Source organism: Halteromyces radiatus (genome assembly GCF_025201355.1).
Source record: "Halteromyces radiatus strain CBS 162.75 chromosome Unknown BX664scaffold_1, whole genome shotgun sequence".
Lineage (NCBI taxonomy): Eukaryota > Fungi > Mucoromycota > Mucoromycetes > Mucorales > Cunninghamellaceae > Halteromyces > Halteromyces radiatus.
In genome coordinates, this window is record NW_026251687.1 from 3,234,549 (window position 1) to 3,250,589 (window position 16,041).

General features: G+C 34.0%; 5 protein-coding genes across 5 annotated transcripts; 3 read left to right on the top strand and 2 right to left on the bottom strand.

Annotated features, from left to right (window-relative positions):
• Positions 1-18: 18 nt before the first annotated feature.
• Positions 19-1,961, bottom strand: BX664DRAFT_321961 (COBW domain-containing protein 6). The gene is made up of 10 exons (XM_051543396.1): positions 1,899-1,961; positions 1,732-1,811; positions 1,542-1,637; positions 1,381-1,477; positions 1,212-1,286; positions 1,032-1,146; positions 919-965; positions 727-858; positions 510-630; positions 19-432 (listed from the first exon to the last, which is right to left on the bottom strand). Exons 1-10 carry the CDS (start codon positions 1,934-1,936, stop codon positions 43-45), a joined length of 1,191 nt encoding a protein of 396 aa, XP_051405296.1. The 5' UTR covers positions 1,937-1,961; the 3' UTR covers positions 19-42.
• Positions 1,962-2,087: 126 nt separating this feature from the next.
• Positions 2,088-2,986, top strand: BX664DRAFT_355117 (uncharacterized protein). The gene is made up of 2 exons (XM_051547785.1): positions 2,088-2,329; positions 2,395-2,986. The coding sequence occupies exons 1-2, from the start codon at positions 2,127-2,129 to the stop codon at positions 2,942-2,944; spliced, it is 753 nt and encodes a 250-aa protein (XP_051405297.1). The 5' UTR covers positions 2,088-2,126; the 3' UTR covers positions 2,945-2,986.
• Positions 2,987-3,006: 20 nt separating this feature from the next.
• On the bottom strand, positions 3,007-3,553 carry BX664DRAFT_321964 (uncharacterized protein). The gene is made up of 3 exons (XM_051543397.1): positions 3,437-3,553; positions 3,243-3,377; positions 3,007-3,181 (listed from the first exon to the last, which is right to left on the bottom strand). The coding sequence occupies exons 1-3, from the start codon at positions 3,524-3,526 to the stop codon at positions 3,155-3,157; spliced, it is 252 nt and encodes an 83-aa protein (XP_051405298.1). The 5' UTR covers positions 3,527-3,553; the 3' UTR covers positions 3,007-3,154.
• Positions 3,554-4,256: 703 nt separating this feature from the next.
• On the top strand, positions 4,257-7,908 carry BX664DRAFT_254139 (kinase-like domain-containing protein; the record flags this gene model as incomplete). The annotated part of the gene is made up of 13 exons (XM_051540354.1): positions 4,257-4,335; positions 4,591-4,874; positions 4,961-5,008; positions 5,107-5,272; positions 5,354-5,576; positions 5,886-6,370; positions 6,703-6,857; positions 6,929-6,998; positions 7,065-7,322; positions 7,376-7,436; positions 7,498-7,633; positions 7,707-7,786; positions 7,842-7,908. 13 exons carry the CDS (start codon positions 4,257-4,259, stop codon positions 7,906-7,908), a joined length of 2,112 nt encoding a protein of 703 aa, XP_051405299.1.
• A 1,692-nt stretch (positions 7,909-9,600) lies between these two features.
• BX664DRAFT_321973 (C2 domain-containing protein) lies at positions 9,601-15,201 on the top strand. Its single transcript, XM_051543398.1, has 14 exons — positions 9,601-10,267; positions 10,342-10,649; positions 10,740-11,042; positions 11,132-11,252; positions 11,314-11,635; positions 11,713-11,834; positions 11,897-12,304; positions 12,369-12,726; positions 12,819-13,606; positions 13,693-13,755; positions 13,822-13,937; positions 14,039-14,111; positions 14,201-14,783; positions 14,886-15,201. The coding sequence occupies exons 1-14, from the start codon at positions 9,622-9,624 to the stop codon at positions 15,103-15,105; spliced, it is 4,431 nt and encodes a 1,476-aa protein (XP_051405300.1). The 5' UTR covers positions 9,601-9,621; the 3' UTR covers positions 15,106-15,201.
• The last annotated feature ends 840 nt before the right edge of the window (positions 15,202-16,041 follow it).

The following is a 16,041-nucleotide window of genomic DNA, read 5'->3' on the forward strand; positions in this document are numbered from 1 at the left end:
TGAACCATCCATGTATAGTAAATTAATAACTAGCATTGTTTATTAAAGTAAATGAACAGAAGAAGAATCTAATTCTAACCATTGAATAAATGAATATAACAATTTATCGGATTGAAGGTTCCGTCCAATCAGTACAATCTTGTTTTCACTAGCAGGGACATTATCTTCTTGTCGATAACCTGGTTGAATATCATATAATTCTTGGACACCTTGAATCACCAAATGTTTATTGTTGTTGTTGTTGTTACTATGATAATTCTTGGGTATTTGCACCAATCCTTTCAATCGGAGTACCGTGAGTTGAGAGTCCTGTTGTACTTCAGTATTGACATCAGGCACAGCGTGTTCCCATAGTAATGTCTGAATCCAAGTTTCTAATTTTTCTAAACTGTCAAGCTGCGTATTGAATTGAATACATATGGTTTGAACTTCCTATAAACAATATATATAAAGTAAATTTGAAATAATTAATCATCTATTTTTAATGGTCACACTAGTATCAATCTTACATGACTTAATTGATGAGCGTGGGATTTGCCATGTTCGTCGATTTTCTGAGTTTGTCTTGCAATAGAATCCACATTTTTGACATCATAAGCACCAATATTCAAAACAAAATCCAAAGGAATCCTACAAAAAAAAAAAAAAAAAAAAAAGAAGAAGAAGAAGATACATGAATTATTCTGTTTTCTTTTTTCAATCAACACTCTCTATATCCTTCCTTACTTTGATCGTTCAGTACGTATGATTTCTGCCACAGCATTCACACTCAATAAATCTTCTTCCAGTTGATCCAATTCCGTAGCTGATACCAAATCTGTCTTGTTGATCACTATACGATCAGAAATAGCGATCTGCCTATTAAAAAGTATAATAAGTATATATACATATATATATATATATATAATCTTAACTTACTTGAGAGCTTCATTGATGGAAGTATCTTGTTTTTCTTCTCCAAGGTACTATAATAATGTTCATTAGAAATAAGGTTTAGTTTTCATCGTCACTTTGAATTTTTAGATCTTTACCTCTCGGATATGCTTTGCATCCACTAATGTGATGATGCCATCAAGATAGATATCACTACCAAGTCCATCGTCCAACCAAAACATCGATGCAATAGGACCAGGGTCAGCTAATCCACTATAAAGATGAATCAATAAAAGTTTTTTTAAAAAAAAAGGCAATGCCATTTATTTTTTGCTCACCTTGTTTCCAGTAAGATGTAATCAAATTTTCCACTTTTTTTCATCAAATTTTCTATAGCCAACACACCATTATCCCTATATTGGTTAAACAAATGGAAGAAGAAAGAATATATAAAGAGATACTCATTTAGAAAAAAAAAAAGGTATAAAAAATATGTGCATTCCTTACTTGACAGTACAACAGAGACAACCATTTCGAAGTTCGAGCCATTCTTCAAATAGAGAGCCATCTTGATTGATTGATAATGATTTCTCTATATCGCTACCTTGATCAAACATAAATGAGATGTCCTTTTTTTTTTCTTTTTTTTTGTTTAAAAATATACATACTTTCACCAAATTCATTGAGAATCACGGCAATCTTCTTTTCGTGTTTTTCAGTTAAAATATAATTCAGTAAGGTTGTTTTCCCACTTCCCAAAAAACCTAAAGAAAGAAGAAGAAGAAGAAGAAGAAGAAAAATAGAGTAATGTAAGTGTTTTCACATTAATTAATAATGTATACTAAAAATGCTTTGTACCTGTAACAATGGTAACAGGTATTTTTCGTTTATCGACTTCCTTTTCTTCGTCAACTGTGAATTGAGTTTGTTGTACTTGACTATAATAATAAATATAAAATAAATAATTGTCAATATATATATATATATATGTATATTAGTTTCACTTGAATCATATATATAATTACGCAGGAATAAGTTCAGGGATATCTTCAGTATCAGACATGGTAAGATTGAGGAAAGAAAAAAAAAAAAAAAAAAAAAAAGAGAAAGGAAGAGAAAGAAAAAAAAAAATTCAGTGACTGCATGATTTTTTTCTTTTTTGGGAGCAGAGTCTTTTCGCTAGGATTTTGGTTCTTCTTTCATTTTTTTTTCTTTTTTCTTTTTTTTTTTCTTTTCTTTTGTAGCTCTACAAAATGTCTTCGGAAAAGAAACCTCGAACAGTATTTTCAAAGATTATCAATGATTTAATTCGATCTGCTGCTGGACAAAGTGCACAAAATCTACCTGATCAAGACTTGGATAAGCATGTTGCTGAACTTCTTACTAATGAAGCTCGAATCAAGCAGGCAAAATACAAAACAGAAGGTATTCAAGCATACCGTCCAATTCCTGAAAAGTAAAAGCATCATATTAATATACATATATACGAGTATTGACATTCCTTTTTTTTTTCTTACTTAGGTCAGCCACTCCACAACTCAAACCAAATAAACGATTTCTAATGAATATTGTCAAAGCAACCGATTGTCATAACCAAGCAGTTATACGGGCAGCTGAAGAAAATGCAAGGGCTTTTCAAAAACGACTTGGAAAACAGAAAAGAACAAACAAGAGACAATATGCACAACATGATGATGGGACTCCAGATCAACAGGAAAACGACACAAAACGACAACGATTTCAATACAGCGACAGCAGTAGTCATAGTGATTTAAGCGAAAGCAGTAACGACGACAACGATAATATTAGCGAAACAAATATTGATGATAATGACATCAAAGAAGCAAATTCTCATATGCGATATCGTGGTCGTGGCAAAATCAGGAACGGAACCTCTATGGACAAATACTTTGACGAACATTATGATCCAACAAAAGATGTTGACTCTGATCAAGATATTGATAGCAAAAAGGTGAAACGGAAGAACAAGAAGTCACGACATAGCAAAAGCAGTAGCAAGAAAAAGAAGAAACATCGATCCGAAAAGAAGGCTAAAAAGGACAAGAAATAAGTAGTGATGTAGACAATATATAAATTATATATACCAATAAAGTCTTATTTTATATAATTTGATTGATTTGATTGATTTTGTTGTTGTTTATTCATTTTTTTTTTAAAAAAAAAGAATTATACTAATAGATTAATATATATTATATACATTTATGTACGCTATGTGTTTGTGGTTAAAGATATACAGTAAGAAAATAATGAAGAGCTTATTCTAACCTCGAAATTCACGTAAAACATCCTAATAAAATAGTTGATGAGTATATAATATTATTTTAAAACATGTTGATAAATCATTTTACCTTGGTAACTTCACGAATGTTCTCGCCTCTGATCACGAATGCATTTTTTTTCTTTGCTTGTATGTGTTTGTCAAAAGCTTTTTGATGGGTGACTTCAGCTAGTCTTTTCATAAATAGAACATAATTCAAGTATATCTATTTGGTTTTAATAAAAGGTAAGTTTTGATATATATATATTATATTATTGTGCTTACAAGTATATCTGCATCTTTGGATAATTTATAATGTCCCAATTTCTTCTGTATTTTATTATGAAATGTAGTTCGGCTATTAAGAGATTTCATGTGGTGTAAGGAAGAAGAAGAAAAAAGAAATGAAGAAAAGGCTGGGTTCGAAACAAACACTAGAAAATGTACGTTGAGCTCCAAAAAAAGGGAGTGTCGGACAGGAGGCTGATTTTTTTTTTTTGTTTCTCCAACTTTCCCTCTCTCTCTTTTTTCAGCACTATTATTTCCCTTTGATATACCGTTTATCCTTCCTTTTTTTTTTTTTTTTTTTCTTACTCCTCAAGACGATACAGAATCCCAGAATTACAAAAGATAGAAACTTACTTGTGGGAAAGATAGAAGAAAAACAAAACAAGCATCATCTCTTTCTTTCATTCTTCCGGCTTCCATGTCTTTACAAACAAGTCCTAGTCAGCAAAACCAGCAACAACAACAACAACAGCAACAACAACAGCAACAACAACCAGTATCACCATCTACGAGGACTTACTATCAAACTTCACCTTACATGGGTTCTCCAACAACTCCTACTCATCCGGATTACCATAGACGTCGTACAGTGGAAGAAGTTCGTGGTTGGTCTGAACATCAAGTAGCTGATTGGTTATCACAACTTAATCTTACACGCTTTATTTCTCGTTTCAAAGGTATACAATAATATCATTGTATCGTTTCTCTTTTTTTTTTTTTTTAATTCAATTCCTTCTTTTTTTTTTTTTTTTTGTCATTAGAACACAAAATTACTGGTGCCGTCATTCTTGATCTCGACAATGAATCTTTGAAAGCTATGGATATTACTCCTGTAGGGGAAAGGGTGCGCCTATCTGTTGCTGTAAAATCCTTACGTCAGGAATGTTATAGTTCCAGTTATGCTAATGCAAGAATGAAGGTAAATTATCTTTTTTTTTTTCTATTTCTATTTCAAGAGCCTGTATTCACAGTACGTTTTTTTTTTTTTTTGTCTCCCCCTCTCTTAATTTAATAGCAAGGAACTCCGGAACCTGTATATCCGAACTCTTATTCACCTCAATATCACTCTCAACAACAACAATATCAGCACTCATATCATCATAGTCCTTATCAACAACGTACCGATCATTCCATCGTGAATCAATCAACAGTATCGGTACCTGTCATATCTTCTCCACAAATGGATACACATACTAGACATGAAGGATTCAATGTTACTACTCCATCTGAAAAATCTACTGGCAAGACGTCTGATTCAAAAGGGTTATTGAATCGATCCAACTCTTTCTCTCGGTTCCTGGGTCGGTCTGATTCGAAGAAATCGCGTGCTGCCGCCGCTGCAGCTGCTGCCGCAAATGCTTCAAACTCATCCACTGGAAATACAAATCAAGATTCTCTTCCTTTATTACCACCAAGTCCTCGTACTATTCAAAAGGTAAAATAACTGAATAGAAGTCTATATATATGTGTGTTATATTAATATGATTTGATATTCTTACCATTTTGTAATAATCATATTAGCGCAATTCCCTAGAAGGAGGCATCATGTCGATGGAAAAAGTCAAACAGGTAAAAAAAAAAAAAAAAAAAAAAAAGAAAAGAAAAGAAAAGAAAGAGTAAGAAGAAGCTGAAGTACTAATCTATTATTAATATTATTCTTATTATAGACATGCGTCAAAGTATTTGGTGAAGATGGACAAACTAGGATTGTCAACGTACACAATACAACCAGCGCCAAAGTTGTTATGGGCAAAGTTTTACACAAATTTGGAATTGATGAAAGTAATGCAGATCGATATTGTATTTTTGTGGGGTCAAGTACCAATGGAGAAGGTAAAATAATTAAAAATGTATAATCAGATGATCAAAATATGAAAAAATGACAACTAATTAAACTATTTTTTTCCCCTATAGCTCGAGCTTTGTCTGATGCGGAACTTACAGATATATGTCGTTCGACCAATCGACCAGAAAAAGAACGACTTATTCTACGAAAACGACATTTGTATCCAACACACGAAGAATTCAAACGAAAAGGAACTAATAATGCTCGATGGCAGAATCCATTTGCAACAACCAACAGTGGGATATCCAACAGTAGTACCATGAAGGATTTACCGACAATGTCTTCACCCGTGTCAGCACATAGTTTAAACAACAATTTGACCAGTAGTAATACTTCAGCATGGCTACCGGATAAGCAAATGACCCTTGACATCATCACAGGCACCACTTTTTCGGGTATACCCTCTTCACCGACTTCATATCAAGAAACACACGTCTCTTCCTCATCCACATCATCATCATCAGCACCAGTTTCATCAATACAAGCACATTCAACATCAGCATCATCATCTCCATCAAGACGACCTGATAGCATGTATGTACCAAGCACTTCATTACAACTCTCTGACGTCGCTGCTGCACGAACTGGTTCAACTTTTAGGGCTCGAAACTACCCACGTATTAAACGCTTCTTTGGAGAACGACCGCCTTCAGAAGTGATCTCCTCCAACTTGACCTCCTTCTTTCCCAATCATAAACGCGATTTATTGGAAACAGCAGGAATCAATGCCAAACGTTTATCAACCAATCGACGAAATTCAGCCGCTAGCCGACATGATAGCAGAAGTAGTTCAAGGAATAGTGTGTTACCAGAACTTGTATCAGTACTTGGGGTTGATATGGACAAATTTGAGGAAGAGGAAGAAGAAGACGAAGAGGTGGATGATGATGAGGATGCTAACGACGACAACGACAATTATGATATCAATAACAAGAACAAAAAGTCTCCCAGCGATCATGATGGCGATTCAATGTCTCTCTATGATGATTCCCAAGACCATACTTCAACAGCAAAGAAGGCTATGGCTTCTCGGGTAGATCTTGATGAAAACGAAGTGGAAGACGACCATCAAACTGAATTGGAGGGTTCAAAAAGACAATCAGTATCTTCAGAAAATTTGAATGACAAGAAGAGTAATGATACCGAACGAACAGCAATATCAAATATTCATAAACAAGACGAAATGACTTCTGAACAACAATTGATTGCACAGCAGAATCGATCTACGAGTTTATCTTATTTGAATGGCAGCAAACAACGTGACTTGACACATATATCTTTTGACAACAATAGTAATGGGAACTTGCCTATGGCTCTTCCATCTCCAGCTAGTCCACAACCAGCAGTGATTGGTAAAGTAAAAGAGTAAAATTATGATTTTTTTTTTTTACTTATATTTTATTTTTATTAGATGGAGCTTGTCTACCTTGGATGAAGGGATCATTGATAGGTAGAGGAACATTTGGTGATGTATATCTTGGTTTGAATCCTCTTAGTGGTGAACTAATGGCTGTCAAACAAGTTGAATTACCGGTGGAAAATTCTGCTAGTGTGGAACGAAAACGGTCTATGGTATATAACTTACAAAAAAAAAAAAAAAAAAAAAGAATAATAGATATACTCATTTTATTTTTATCTTGTAGGTAGAAGCTCTTCGACGGGAAATTGCATTACTTCAGGAACTGCAACATGAAAATATTGTTCAATACCTTGGTATGATCAAAAGAAAAAAAAAAAAAAAAAGTAACATTGGATTGAAAATGAACGATTTTCTTTTAGGATCACAATCTGATAATGCTCATTTCAGTATCTTTTTGGAGTATGTACCTGGTGGCTCGGTAGCTGGATTATTATCAAGTTATGGTGCATTCCAAGAACCATTGGTGAAAAGTTTTGTACGACAAATATTAAAAGGATTGACTTATCTCCACGGAAAAGATATTGTTCATCGTGATATCAAAGGAGCCAATGTATTGGTTGATAATAAAGGTGGTGTCAAGATATCGGATTTTGGTATCTCCAAGAAGGTGGAAGATGGTAAGTAAGTTAATATACATTATAAATAAATTGATTTATTTATTTTATATTAGATATTATGCAAGTGACAGCAACAGCAGCTCATCGACCAAGTTTACAAGGGTCTATATTTTGGTATAAAATAAAACTAAAAAAAAAAAAAAAAAATCTTCATTAACTTTAATTTTTAATGTAGGATGGCACCTGAAGTAGTAAAACAAACTCAGTATACTCGAAAAGCAGATATTTGGTCTCTTGGATGTATGGTGGTGGAAATGTTTACTGGTGATCATCCTTTCCCTGAATTCTCACAGATGCAGGCTATATTCCAGGTAATTAAAGAAGAAGATGAAGAAGAAAAAAAAAGAATGATTTTTTTTTTTAAACCAATGATTTTATATATAGATCGGAAGCTATACCGCACCAGATATCCCGACTCATATTAGTGAAGAAGCCAAGGACTTTTTAAAGTGTACATTCCAACTGTAAGTAAATAATGATGATTAAATATAGCGGATATTTATCTTATTTATTGTATAGTGATCACGAAAAAAGACCTACAGCTCAAGAATTATTATCTCATCCCTTCCTGGCCCTTAATGATTAGATAATATTATCCTTTTACCCTAATTATTATTAGTTTTTGTTTTCCCTTCTCTCACTCTTTTATTTTCACCTTGTAATATTATTCCATTAAACGCCTTTTGAACTACAGTATTTCCACGATCACTTGTTCCATTTTTTTGAAATCGATGTCGCACTACAATAAAAAAAAAAATCAGGTGCCAGGGCTTGAAATTTCAGACGTATCGTTTTTTTCTCTTTTTTTTTCGGGGTGAAATACCGTCATCAAAAAGTGACGCGACAAGGTAGCATGTAAATTTCGAACTCTTTCTTTCCCTTCTTTCTTGGACTGCTGTACTTCTTTCGTATCATGTCTTGTGAAGCTTATATTCAAAACACCTTCCAAACCTTCGACGTCGTGAAATTTTTTTAAAAAACTTCGGGCAGTTATTCCCAATTGAATCACTGGCGAGCGGTAAATCTAGTCCTGTATCAAGATGGGCTAGGGACATTGTGAAAAGCATATACTCGGTAAGTCTATGGATTTCTTATTGATGTGGTATTATCATCATATGTGTAATTATTTAATCATGATAGCTGCCCTGGAGTGTTTATCCATTGATATGTATCTTCCTTGGTAGTGATCATGGACCATCAGCATAATGATTTTCAAAGTCCGTGTTTTATTTTATCTTTTATGGTGATTTTCTTTTCTTTCTTTTCTTTCTTTCTTTTCTTTATAATGCTTTAATCTTAATACATCAATTAGTGATCTATAGTAGTCATACTTTTATTTAATAATGCTTTATTACACGTCAGTGTAAGTGATACCATATTACGATGTATTTTTATTCTTTGTTTGTGAATGCATTCTTTATCTTATGGATACGGTTACGGAATACGCTGATACGACAATATCACAGAAAACCAATGGGACAACTTCCTGTGGATTTCCGGGATTACATGGACTCTTTTGGTGAACATGAAAGCAAGGCATCGGCAGACAGGAAGACTCAGAAACGCGAGCTTGGAACGCTTTTGCCAATGCGCCGAAAAAAAAAAATCGGACGACGATGTGACTCGATCATCAGGCGAATCACAGTGGAACATGAACAATATGATGAACTAGGTACAAACGAAATATCACAAAAATGCGACAAATTCAACACCAAGGTTTTGAACGAAATCACCGGTGCTGCTCAACATCATGGTCACAACTCTACTTGGCTTGACAACGCTCTCCATCCCTTTGACAACTTCATCATGCCACACTGCTCAACTTCCGAAGAGACACGTTGTAAACGAAACAAGGCTGGAAAATGATTTGTTTATCCCTGATCTTTTATTATATATCATGCGTCTATATCATTTTTTATATCATCGATTTAATAAAAACCATTTATCCTAGATGTATTGGATTTTTCCGTTCGCTTGGCGAGTGACCGATTTTCTTTTTTTTGACGCATTGATTGATGGGGACGGACCTGCATCATTAGTTCATATGGTATTGTTTTGTTGTTGTTTCTTTTCTTTTTTTTTTTTTGTGAAACGGTAGAATTCGAAGCACCCCTTTTGAGTGTTTTTCTTGATTAAGTCTTTTCTGTGGAACAACCTCATGTCTTGGCTGGCATTGTAATCCCGCAAAAAGAGGGAAAATCGGACATCCGCTCCTTGAAGGGAAAACGGAAAAACATTTTTTTTTTTTTTTTTTTTTTTTTAGTTTCTTCTTTTCCTTCTTTATATAAATACATCCAACATGAGCAATTCTACAAATACTACTTCTGATACTGCAATAAAACATGACACACCAGGTATGAACAATCAAACATTATCTGACATATCAACCTCCATCGACGTATCTCCGACAAAAACTGCCAAAATGGATACTATAGATATTAAGAATGACAATATCACTCAATATGAAACAAGGCCACGCGACATGCTACCTGATTTCCGGAATTTCCGACAGAATCAACAAGGTCTTCGAACTGAACTTGGTACCAATGATGCGCAGGATATTATGCATGCTTTAGCTCTTGCTCAACGGAAACCAATGCCGTCATCTTTATCGACTTTAAAGCGTTCTAAATCAACAACATCACAAAAGTCAACAACAACAACAACATCTGAAGATCTTTCACAACAACAACAACAAAGAATTCCTGATTGGTATCGTGTAGGTTGGACAGCATTTTCAACTCGAACAAACCCTGGTGGTCCTCTACCTTTTTCGGCTACTGAAAAACCAAAAACAGATGATATTCAAGTATTGTTTAGTACTCTATTTTATCATGATTGGTGGAAACAAACTGGTGTGATTTTTGCTATTGGGATTCTTTCTTGGTTCTTGGCTATTATGGGTGGAGGTCCTGTTACTTTTATTATTCTTTGTTTCTTTGTGGGTAAGTTAATATGATTAAAAAAAAAAAAGATAACATATTTTATTGAGCTTTTTTTTTTTTTTTTTTATGTATAGCAAGTTATTATTATATGTCATCCAAACGATTTCAACTTCATGTTCGTGATGATATTAATCGTGAATTGGTCAATATCCATGTGCAAGATAGTACTGAACCTGTCGAATGGCTGAACAGTTTCTTGCATAACTTTTGGTTGATTTTTGAACCTGTTCTTTCAGCATATGTAGTGGAAAATATCGATACTTATCTTGTGGATTATTTACCTGGATTCCTAGATTCTGTACGATTGACAACATTCACTTTGGGAAACAAACCTTTTCGGATCGAAAATGTCAAAACTTTACATACTGAAGCGGATGTGGTGGTAAATCAACATTACGCATAATCAATAATATGATAACTCATTCTTATTTTTTTTTATTATTATTATTATTATTATTATATATCTTTATAGTGTATGGATTGGATAGTGACCTTTGAACCAAATGATACAACTGGCATGTCGAAAAAACAACTCAAAGATCGTATTAGTCCTCGTGTGGAACTCTCTATTCGTCTGGGCAAAGGGATGGTAGGTGCTGCAATTCCAATTTTGGTGGAAGATATGAGCTTCAAGGGTCATTTACGTGTCAAACTTCAATTTATCAGCAAATTTCCTCATGTAAAATTGGTCGAAGCTTGCTTTATGGACAAACCTTACTTTGATTATGTATTGAAACCTTTGGGAGGTGATACTTTTGGTTTTGATGTCAACAATGTAAGCTTGTGATAATTTATTATTGTATTTGATCAACAATTGGGGTTTATTCATATCATCTATTATCATTATTTTTTTTTTCTTTATAGATTCCAGGTCTTCAAGGTTTTGTTCGTGATCAAGCCCATGCTATTCTTGGTCCTATGTTTTATTATCCTAATGTCTTTTCGTTTGATTTGGAGAAATTCTTTTCTGGAGAACTTGATATTAGTAAGTGTGTTAATAATTATTTTTTATTCATGAATCTAACTTTTTTGGTATGTCATTGTAGCACAAGCCAACGGTGTACTTGCAGTTACTGTATATTCTATTAGTACTGTGAATCATGGTGATATTCCTGGTGGTCATCCCAATATGTACCTTCGATTTTATTTGGACAAGGCTCAAGAATTAGGTCGAACGAATGCTATTGATCATTCTTCTCAACCTAATTGGAATGAAACTCACTTTTTACTACTAAATAACTTGGACTCAAAACTGACGTTGGAACTCCGCAATCATGCTGCTGGTAATGCATTAAAGGATCATCGAATTGCAAGAGGCCATTTTCCATTATCAGAATTGGGTGAAGATGATTATACTGTTGAAAGATTGTAAGTGAGCATTAACAAAAAAAAAAAAAAAATACTAAAAAAAAAAAAAATAACTTGTATTTATTATATTATGAAAGGGATCTTGACTTGCTTCGAAAAGGAAAACGAATCACATCTTTACAATTTGAAGCACGTTATTTACCTGTATCAAAACCAACTACCTTGGAAGATGGCACAGTGGAACCTGCGATTGAATCAAGTAAGTGAACACATCATTTAATCATGTTTTTTTTTTCTCTTATAACGATCTATTTTCATTAGATTCTGGGGTCCTTCGTTTCACTGTTCATGAATGCAGAAACCTTAGATCCAACAAGGTGAATCCTTATGCTGTAGTTAAGGTTAATGGTGTACAACAAGTCAAAACGCCCGTCTTCAAGCGGAATGCAAATCCTAAATTTGAACGACCTGGTGAAGTGGTGGTTTTGGATCGTACAGAAGTCTCTCTTCAGGTTAATATCATGGATAGAGTTGATTTTGGCGAAGATACAGTTTTGGGCTCCTGGGATTGTTACTTGGTACCCATCATGGAACAACAAAGCAACAATGATTACTGGTGGGATCTACGTTTGAATGACAAAACATCTGGTCGACTTAGATTCAGTGTGCAATGGAAACCTGTCGTGATGTCTAGTTTGATTCATGGACCTATGGGACCTTCTGTTTACCGTAATAATTATACATATATCTATCTATATATATAGTTTAACATATTTTTTTATCTATTTGATAGGGGAGCCTATCGGTGTGGTTCGTTTTTCATTATGGGAAGCTCGCGATTTACGGAACGTGGAGGCTGTCACAGGTGGAAAATCGGATCCTTATGTACGTATTATGTCTGGTTCTCAAATACGTGCTCGTACTCAAGTGATTGATAACAATCTTTATCCTGAATGGGGTGAATTCCATTATGTACCTGTACATTCTATACGTGAAGATTTGGTTTTAGAAGTAATGGATTGGAATGCAAAATCAAAAGACAAGTTATTAGGTTCAACTACACTACGTATCAAGGACTTGGTTCGACAATGCTCTGGACCCAAAAAGGATGATCCTAACAAGTGGTATGAACAAATCGAAAAAATTGACAAGTATGTGACAAAAAAAAAAAAAAAAGAGAGAGTGAAGGGTGATTACTATGATTTATTTCTAAATCATTCTTCTTTTTGCTTCATAATGTTAGGTGGACTGTATTACAATCATTAAACAAGAAATCAACCAAAGGTGAACTTCGATATACTGCAGAATTTTATCCAACATTGGCATTAAGGAAGCCTGAAAATGATGATCAAAATGAAGTCAAAGAGGACGGTCAAGTATCTATGAATGAAGGCATTGACGAAAGCAATACACAACAAGGCTCAGCAAATCTGTCTCAGGAGGCAGTATCGTCAACACCAAAATTGAATACACATCAAGTAAATTTGGATAACGCCAACGAAATGATGGATTTGAATGGAGTACCTGTGAAATGGACACCAGATGGTCTTTTGGATTTAAGTGCGTACAATACGGGTGTACTGAAGATACGGATTCATGAAGTACAACTCTCCAAAAATGTTCACGCTTATTGTGCAGTGATGGTGGACAGTCTCTACTCTCAATTCAAGACTTCGGCTATTAAAGGTAGTCATCTCGTATTCAATCAAGCATCAGATGCATTTATCAAGGAAGCGGATTTTTCTAAGCTGGCGATCGAAATCAAACATGTGGACTCGGATGAGAAGAATGACGATCGGTATGGCTATTGGACAACTTCAGCAACAGAGATCATCCGTCATATACAGTATCAAAAACGACACAACCCCAGCAACGGTGAACACCAAGATCATGACGATGAACAAGATGATGGCACTCAAGGTGAATGGTTTGATTTACTGGATACTCAAGGTGGACCTGGTCGAATCCGATTGAGTTTTGGGTATATTCCTCTTGTTCGATTTGAATTAAATCCTGATGAAAGTTTGGAAAGTAAGTGATTCTAAGAAGGATTGTTATTATCAGAAAAGTCTCATAATTGTCTTTTTTTTTTTTTTTTTTTTTTTTTTTTTTTGTAGATCAAGGAAACTTGACAGTAACTCTACTAGGTGGAAAGAATCTCATGGCAGTGGATAAATCTGGTAAACGCTACAAGATATTGAATTTCTTCTATCCACTCATTTTTATTTTCTTTACATATTACTTAGGTACAAGTGATCCTTATGTGGTATTCACTATCAATGGTGAACGTGTGCAAAAGAGTCCTGTGATCAAGAAAACTGTTAATCCTACTTGGAAAAATGTTCAATTCACAGTACCCATTGTAAGTATACACGATTAATAAATATATATATATATATATATATAAAAAAAGAACGGCTAGTGATAATTTGAAAAATGGAACTAATCTTTGTTTGTAATTAGTTATCTCGGGTTACTGCAAGTTTCCGCATTGAAGTCTTTGACTGGAATCAATTCCAAGGCGATGCTCCCCTAGGTAAATAATAGTATGAACAAACAATTTTTTTTTATTTCTTGATTTGGCTTTAACTCATCTTGACTATTAATTATTGTTATTATGTAAAGGATCTGGTGGTATATCTATTCGGAATGAATACGTCGAAAGTTTTGTTGCTCGTGAAGTTCGAATTCCATTGGATGGTGTTGCTGGTGTATCTGGATTTGTACGTGTCCGCTTCCTTTGGCAACCACAATTACTTACAACACGCAAGACTCATACTTCCATGTTGACAACTATGAGAACAATGACCTATGGCGGAAGAACAACATCCCTTTCTGGTTCAAAGGTCTTTGATTTACCAAGCTCACCATTACCACCATCAAATTCATCATCGATAGCCAGTGGTATAGGTCATCAAAAAGAATCATCAACTCTGAATGGACATACTCAACAACAACAACAACAACAACAACAACAACAACAACAACAACAACAACAACAACAACAAATGGATAATACCGTCAAACAAGTCAATAACATTAACCTAACAACAATACCTCATGGTACAGTGACTGTGTACATTCTTGGTGCTCGTGGCTTACCTGGAGTAGATAAGAATGGTACTAGTGACCCGTTTGTTCAAGTCCGTCACCATCATCATACCCTACATAAGACAAAAGCAATCAAGAAATCGTTGGATCCGGAATGGTAAGATCAAGCAAAAGATGAAGAAGATCCAAATTCTAATGATAGAAACTAACCATCATATTATTTTCTTTTTTTTTTTTTTTTTTTTTTTTTTTTTTGTAGGAATGAATCTTTTCAATTTGAACTGACCAAGCCTGAAGAAACTGTATTGGAATATCATGTCAAGGATTACAATAGGTTTAGTTCGTCAGTAGAATTGGGAATATTTGAACAGGATTTTGGTAAGTTTATGGAATTGTATAGTCAAAAATCTGTGGATCAATGGGTGTCTCTCAAACCTCATGGTCAACTTCATTTGAAATTAAATTTTGTACCTCATTAATTACACATTTTATCAATAAACAAATGTGAAAATTCTTCCAATTTGTATCCACCTACATACTTCTCTAACTCTTTTATTGATGATCATATATTTCATCTCAAACTGATGATGGTAGTAGTTATTTTTTGGGGGAAATTGATTTTTTTGAACTGTATTAATCTACATTGACAAACATCACAGTAAAATGAATTCCGCGATATCTCCTTTTCTTGACTCTTTTGTTTCAATCTTTTATAAGATAGCACCATACATCATTCTACACATGTTCAACCATTAGAAGTCATGATTATCAAAAGGAAAAAAAAAAAAAAAAAAGAAATCTTCTTGATGTTTGCTTCTACTTGCTTTTATTTGTTTGGTAAATGGTAAAATATGTCATCCGGTTAAATAAAAGTATTCCAATTTTAGATGCATGATTCTATTGGTCGATCGCCTCCGTCTTTTCTATTATTTGGGCTCGTCAAGTTGGAAAGTATCAGTCAGAGACAAAAAGTATTTGATGGAAAACTGTACATTACTATCATATGCAATCTTTTAGATAAATAAATAAAAAAAAAAATACAGATGAAGGGAGAGATGCAGAGAGTGAATCATCCAATGATGAAAATGAAAAAGATGGATTAGAGCATAAGTATTCAATAGAAATAAGAAAAAAAGGAGAATATTGCATTACAAATATGGTAAAAATGGAACCTTTATTTTTTACGTATCTGATCCAAATAAAAAAAAAAGTTCCCTTTTTCATTTTTTCCCATTTTCTCTTTCTTTTTTTTTTTTTTTTTTTTACACCGTTCATAACAATGAAGTTGATTATCATCACCTTACTGTTGTCGCTATGTTTTGAAATACTATGGGCTCATCCATTTTTGATTCCAGTGATGGATGAACTGATCAACGAACACGGTCCATCAGATCATACAAAAACCAAAGTACCGT